The 7715-nt window shown below is 40.8% G+C and overlaps 1 protein-coding gene across 8 annotated transcripts in view; it reads left to right on the top strand.

Annotated features, from left to right (window-relative positions):
- The first annotated feature begins 867 nt into the window (after positions 1-867).
- Positions 868-7715, top strand: part of LOC147603011 (membrane-anchored ubiquitin-fold protein 3-like) — a 46351-nt gene continuing 39503 nt past the window's right edge. For 5 of the 8 annotated variants that reach the window (XR_015265688.1, XR_015265686.1, XR_015265687.1 and 2 more), the window contains exons 1-3: positions 1049-1253; positions 2174-2696; positions 4458-4625. Coding sequence is in view for 4 of the 8 variants with exons in the window: in XM_086797153.1 (XP_086653279.1) it covers positions 2567-2696; positions 4458-4625 (298 nt within the window). In the remaining 4 variants the exon portion in view is untranslated. The other 3 variants (XM_086797151.1, XM_086797149.1, XM_086797150.1) reach the window with 3 other exon arrangements.

Below are 7715 nucleotides of genomic sequence, written 5' to 3'. Positions count from 1 at the left end.
CAGCATACAAAAGATGCCACCTCTAAAGCTTCTAATTACAAAACTTTTAAATTTGGCAACCATGGATTTCATTTCTTGTATTTTTAATTGTTTCAATGGCATCCCTTAATAGAGAGTTTTTCTTGTTTTATTTTAATTGTTTCTTGTATTTTTTCTTTAATCATTTCAATGGCATCTCTCAAATAGAGAGTTTTTCTTGTTTCCAACAAGCCCTTTGAATAAAAGGATTGACTAACTTAGTCACAAAGGAATGTTGTTAAAGGGAAAGGAGAAGGACAAGGGGGTGGGGTCTCGAGCGAGGTAACCTTGATTACAAAAATAACCAAAAATCACATAACTGATTCAATGGAACCATTCAAAGGCAAACCATACCATTGGAGGGTGGACAATGTAGAGTGTGTGGCTACTTGATTTCTAATTTTATTTGGAAGGCATGATGGGCTAGACGAGGTGGGAGGTAGGCATTCAACTTTCTCCTTTATAGGGGAGATACTTAAGACCACGAGGAAGGGTATAGGGAGTCGTGGAGTGTCCTTCAACACCAACCACATTGTGAGGTGGCTTCACACGATTAGTAATGATGGGCTAGACGAGGTGGGAGGTAGGCATTCAACTTTCTCCTTTATAGGGGAGATACTTAAGACCACGAGGAAGGGTATAGGGAGTCGTGGAGTGTCCTTCAACACCAACCACATTGTGAGGTGGCTTCACACGATTAGTAATTAGGGGACTTAAGGATTGTTGGAGGAGGAACACCAACTTCACATGTAAGTATAGGTTGTAACAAATTTGAGGTGGTATGCTAGGTGAGGGACAATGTATTGATCAGTTTCATTGAAGGGATCGGGAAAGAAGGGGTGAGGACAACAACCGGGTGGTTAAGGCGGTATTCATCTCCTCTTAGGACGCGGGTTCGATTATGGCCCACCCCTCCCCCTCACTCCACAGAGGGTCAAAGAGTGTGTGTGTCTCCTTTTGAAAAAAAAGCCCCTCATAAAAAAATGGTTTGCAACCACCTATGTGCGAGAATTCTACTAAATGGGTAAGAACTCAACCTCCATCACCTGCATTAGTCATTATTACATCTTCGTAATCGTCGTTGTCATCGTCATCTTCATCTTCATCTTCTCCTTGTCTGGTCTTTCCATCCATTCGCATCGCCCGACTTCTACGTCTTCCACGCGAACAGAGAATCGCTGCATTTCTACGGTTGTTCGATTACCGATCTACACGTTCTGCTTTTGGATTCTCGGGTATATGACCGATTTCGCCCTTGATTTTGTTGATGCTTTTGTTTTTTGTATTCGTCAGTAAATCCTGCATTCAAGTCCATGTAGGGTTTTCCATGTGTGCTAGGTTTTGCTATTGTAATTTTCAATCAGTATGTACTCATGTTTGCTAGGGTTAGGGTTAAGCACTATGTTCTCATGTGTGCTAGGGTTTCTTCTATTTGCATTTCCGCCTTCTTTTTAGTCCCGTTGTTCTGATACAACAGGGCATAACATTTTGTTTTCATGGCATGCTAGGTGTTTTAAGCATGACCAGGGTTGTCCATCTATGCTGTTACGCCAGCGTATGTGGCTAGTGTTTTCTGAGTCTGTACCTATGCTGTAACAGTAGGGTACAGCAGTATGTTCTCATGCATGTTAGGGTTTTTATGTAATCCTTTCGTGTCCATACTTCATGTATGCTGTTACATTAGGGTATAGCAGTATGTTTTTACATGCTAGGATTTTCATGTGTATGTTTTGACCATCCAGTTACCCTGCTCCATCAGGGTGTAGAGTGTGAGTTCATGCATGCTTCCAAATGTATGCTCCTGCATTTCTCTCATGTCCAGCTATGCTGTCATATTGAAGTTTGGCAGTCTGTCTTGAGTGTTCTGAGGTTGTAAGGGCATGCTTTGTGTGTTCCTTTTATGTCTACGTGTGCTGTTACATCAGGGTTCGGTTAGTGTATGCTAGGGTTCTGTTTATACACCATGCTACCTGTCATCTTGTCTGAGTTGATCTGAAGATGGGCGGGCATATGCATAGTTTGCATGTGCAACATTATCCACGCCTCCTGTAGATTGCGTGTGGAAAAGTGGTCCATAAAGACCCTTAGTATATGCTTTACATTTTCCTTTCATGTCCAGATATATTGTCTCACATCTTGATTGTGTGGTTCACAGATCAGATTGTACAAAAGTAGGCCTTGATTTTTGGCCAATCAGATTTGTAAGATTTTGCAACCTGGACAATACTTAAAGGTGGAGGTGGCCCATGCATTTACCATTGCTACTATGATAGGTTGGTTGCTTTTGGCCCTTTTCAAAGAGACAGTTTTTGATGTGGAGACTGATTAAGCTGTAAATGGAAGTCAAGCACAGAGGACAGGACACTGCGTCAACTCAAGGATCAGGCAGTTTGTATTGGTGTTTTTAAAGTGCATGATCACTCTCACTTTGAAGCTTTCAATAGCCAATTGCAAATTTTTATTATCAAAGTGGCATTCTCGAAGGTGGTAAACAGAGTAGGCATCACAGTTCAAAGGTGACAAATAAGTATACACTCTGGTTTTCACGATGGCAGGAGAAGAGCTATTAGAGCTCAAGTTTCGCCTGTATGATGGTACGGATATTGGACCTAACAAGTATGTACCTGCAACAACGGTTGCCACTTTGAAAGAGAGCATTCTTGCACAATGGCCGAAAGGTGAAACAAAAAATTCTTCTATGTATCATGTTTTAAGTGGGTTGCATGGAGTTGGATGTTTGAGCACCAGGGATGTTTATATGGACTTACTGACATGTATTGATGCGTGTCTATGGTTGCTGGGGTATACCATATCAATATGCTTAATAGTTGTGTTTTTATCATGATATGAACATATGTATTGCTTGTCAAACAAAGTGGCTTATTGAAGAATGCTTGAAAACATTATTAGTCAGCTACTAGAGGGGAGGCTACGAACGACCATTATTGAAAAATGGGTCTGGGGTGACATTGTGTTTAATGAATGCTTGATGCAAACAGTGCATTTGTGCTCATGTGCAAGGCATGCGTATTGTCTTTTTCCGTTGGCAATGAACAACCATTGGATCGAGCTTATTAGACAACATGCAGAAGTCATTGGTTGCAGGGTATACATCTCCGAGGGGAAAGTTAAGTGTTAGGCATTGCCGTGGGAATCATCTAATAGAGTTGACTGAGCCCTCAGGAGGGAATGCCATTTTTATTGATTTTGATTATCATTGTTATGAAATTTTGTAGGATTGTCAAACAGTAACAATGGGTCTTAAAGTTTTTATTGATGGCAAAGAGGAGTGCCGATGTGGAAGCAAAGTCCTTGTCCTATCTCTTATAGCTTTGGATTGTTTTAGTTAATCCACATAAAGGACACTTTTGGAGTTCAGATATCTGGATCAATGCTCATATGCGAGAATGCAGATGTACATGTGCAAGTATCATGGGGAATTTATTGAGATTATGCGGTTATGATGGCCATGCTAGATTATGGGTGGTACCCTGTATGGCATAGTTGCATGGAAGTGTCATTCCATGTAAAGTTGCACTGTTTTTGAGGAGGGGGCTAGACCTTAGACATTGCAAAGTTTCGTTCTAGGTCTAAGTGAGTTTTGGATATACGACTATCTCACATTATGAGAGGATTGTTAGGTTTTTGAAATTTATCGAGGTCTATTGCCAAGCCTACTTAAGGCAAATTGTATGTAAGGGTGAATTATCCGAGTAATTAGTTTTCAAGAGTGAAAAGTGTGAATGATGAGACTAATGGGAATGTTCATGTTGGAAGGAGAAGATTAAATATTTTCAATGGTGGGTGAGAGATTTGCTTTTGAGATAATTTCAAAACCTAATAGGCCCATTGTAAACTTGGAAATTTTGTGATCTTGTGCATTGAGGGTTCTAATGCTGAGTGTCCTTGTAAGGCTTCATGTAGTGGCTGTGATTGGTTATGAGACACTTAGTTTAGTTTGGCTAGCTAAGAGAGTGACTCTCTAGGCATGAGATGTTTTGCCCTCAGAGGAAAGAAACTTTTATTAAGTATAATCAAAACATACACGAATCATGGTTTATGTCTACTGGGTCCAGAAAGTTACAGGTAGGGATGCACTAGAAGTAGGTGAATGCCTAAAAGGGGAGATTTCAGTGCCTATAGGCAAAGGCCCACAGGCTGCAATAAAAGGGGCAAAAGATGGACACCAGGTTTGGGCAGATTTTAGCATAGAATGCATGGACGCAGGTTTGAGCACCTGTTTTTGATTGCATGCTTAGGATAAAAAGATCACAAGAACTAAGTATCTCCAAGCGCATTATCTCTTTTTGATGGAGCCACAATGATTTGCTTTGTAGTAATATTTGTTTTATGCAGTGTGCACCAGGCATGAAATTTTTTTTGCTGTCAAGTTACAGGTTAACTTGGTTCTTGTGCTTAAAAAGTGTTGGTTTTTCCAGAGAAGGGAAATGGTCCAAGGACAATAAGTGACATGAAGCTGATAAATGCGGGTAAGATTTTAGAGAATAACAAGACTCTGGCCGAGTCCAGAGTGCCTGTTGGTGAGCTTCCTGGAGGAGTCATTACCATGCATGTGGTGGTGAGGCCTCCGAATTTGGATAAACCTGGTGAGTGCCCTGCCAACCTCTTTTCTCTGTTATTGATCTGGATGTACATGCTCTGATGGATTCTATCATTTAGTTTGACATATCTGCAATCTATTGAAATCATTTAGATACATTAGTATGTCCATAATTTGTTGAAAAGCGATTGTCCTCCACACACTTGGAGTTTGGTGGTGGTTGACATTCGAGACGGATAACATTCTTGAAACCATATGTGCTAGTTTTTACTACAAAAGACTACCTAGTTAGTCTCAACACTGCGTTATGCTTAGGGTGGTTGCTGGTTAAGTCCCTAGATCTCCTCAACACTGGACAAATATGATTAGTTTCAAATTAGGGGTCATGCAAGTTCGCTCACCACCTAACTGTAGGTTTGCACAAGGTGTAAGGCTAGGAGTGGATTGAATAGCTATAGCTTGTGGGACAATTCTAATTTACACCCTAGTCTAGGTTGTGAGAAACACAAATGACTCCTCAGTCCAACTCGCAGCGGAGTGGGACAACTTGAAATCACGAAGACAATTGTCGTAGTTAGTCACATCATATTACCTATCCGCTTCAAGATTGGGTAATTTGTCGTACTTAGGGGATATGTAAAATACTTTACTTTCGTTTTCTATAAGGTATCTCAGCACTCTCATCATGGATAACCTTAGAGAATGCACACATCAGGAACATGTTCAAACCAGAAAAACACTTATAAGACCCTCTAGTGCGAGGTATCGACCTCTTGTACGATAACATCTATCAATGCACGATAGTGCAATGGCTATATAGTAGGTCGGTCCTTTCCTAGGGTTAGATTTGTACCTTCAAGCTCTAAAGTATAGGGAAAACGGGATTAATACCTGTACTAAACATAACCTAGCTGTCGCTAGGAGTCCTATGCTCACTATCATCATAGGCAAATCCGACCAATCAAATGGTCTTTCAGTGTCAAATGCGTAAAGGACTTCACCAAAATCTGAGACATCCTCTTTGCTGTTTGATAGACAGAGGACATTCATCACGAATAGGAACTCAACTCAGTCAATCACTCTAGCATAATTCTCCACCAATACCACATTACCACATAGTTTTGGACTCTTGCCACATCGGAGTAGTCTAATGCAACTGCCTCATGAAGGGCCAGTGAAACTAGACATATGGCAGATCGCAGAGTCCGTTACCACCAGAATATACCCGGTATACCAAGTTTTACCAATCCATCAATCACTAGTTTGTGAGCTCCTGAATATTCCTCGAGGTGTGAATGTTCTTCGAGGTGTGAATGTTCCTTGAGGTGTAATAAAGTTACTAGCAATTCCCTAAACAACATCCGGGGCACAAACTGGATTGCCTCGGTGGAATAAATCAATGCGAGGAATCAACTGATTTCAGTAAGGATCTCTGCAAAGTATATGACATGCGTGCTTGTCAAAATCTACTGGTGAACCCAATCAATGTGCCCATCGGTTTTCCACAATCGCTTGGAACTTCTGACGCATAAAAGCTTCACCCTATCAATGGCGAAACATCAAGCATAGATCCAATCACAACCACAAACACTCCAATCATTTCTTCCCCCCTCTCTTGTAATTGATTCCAAAAATCAATGCTGCTCGTCTTCGATTAACTAACACAAATAGAAATATAGATGCATCGAGAAACTCTATATGAGGTAGATCCTAGTACACTATACCACCAGGATATACCTCATATAAGATCACCTTTAGATGCATAAGACCAAGTCATAATGATCATTTCCTTCTCAATCCCGGCCTTGACGCAATGAGACGTGTGTCTGAATGTGGCCAACTTTCAAGTTAGCCCACCACATCCATCTATCCTATAGAACATTCCCCGCCACCTTCTCCTACAATCGTGGGGCTTTCATAAGCGCATAGTACTCAAGAGCGACAAGCTATCTCAGCCTCAAAGGATGTTGTGACTGTAGCTACTCATTGCCGCAAGTCACAACCACAAATGGCTAGGCAGTCTCGTAGTACAACTACCATAGTTAAGTCCTACACAAGAATCTCATGAAGAGCATAATCAGCTCATCATTCCAATGAAAGGATTCTTCAAAATCTTGGGAGGAGTATTGGGAAGTTCCAATATTAAAATTCCATCACAACAAAGTTTTCAATTGTGTGAAGAAAATTGACCACCCTTCCACCTCTTGTGTCCTTCCACCCCAATGTGTGCCATATCCAGGAGGTCCAAACCTCCTCGATGATAAAGTTCTTTCAAAAGAACCTCTTCCCACATATAGCAAACTACAATGTCTCGCCTCCGAACACTAAGATGAATTGGAAGTGCATCAAAAAATGTGCCTAAGGAGACCCACTAAAGCATTGTGCGAAAGGCATATGACAAATGAACATTTGTTGGAGATGTGGGCTAAAGCATATATATAAGCCAAAGGTATCATCGAAATCAAGTAATGTCATCTTGAGATCTCAAAAAAATGTGCACCACAATAAAGGAATGTGTGAAATCATCTTTATGGTCCATGTGTATAAGAGACCAGACCATTACGTGTCAAAAGATTGTGGAACTAAGGTTACAATGGTAATTTCAAAAATAGGCAAGATCAATGATCGAAGAGAAAAGTAATAGGAACTATGAATACTTATCCTCAACATATGTCACCTACGCAGCTTTACCCATAATCCTCACCAGAGGGCAAACCTAATTGTGATATACTTTGATTGCATCTAAACTATCAATCTTGACAAACTTCTTCGTCAATGGTTCTCGGGTTGGTGTCTATCAAGGTTATGGATGCCCTTATGCCACCATTTGGTCCGGACCTTGTTTCTCCTTAATAATGCTTAGTGAGACTGGTCATCCACATACAATTACTAAGAAAGGGAGATTTCTAAGCTACATGCATGTGTTTGCCATGGAGTTCATTCATTGAGACATGCTCGTAAATTCAATACATTCATTAAAATATAGGCATTAGACATATTCCATTAGAGGTGGATTATTGTTCAAGGATGGCAAGTTTTATGTGTCCACTGATCTGGGCGTCCAAGCTTTGATATTGTATGAGTGCCATGACGTAGCTAGTGCGGAGCACCCGGGCATACATAGAACCTAGGCCTT

Source organism: Cibotium barometz, chromosome 65 (genome assembly GCF_041138505.1).
Source record: "Cibotium barometz isolate CiBa-2024 chromosome 65, ASM4113850v1, whole genome shotgun sequence".
NCBI lineage: Eukaryota > Viridiplantae > Streptophyta > Polypodiopsida > Cyatheales > Cibotiaceae > Cibotium > Cibotium barometz.
Note: the sequence above shows the minus strand (reverse complement) of the source record. Positions and strands in the feature narration are given on the sequence as shown.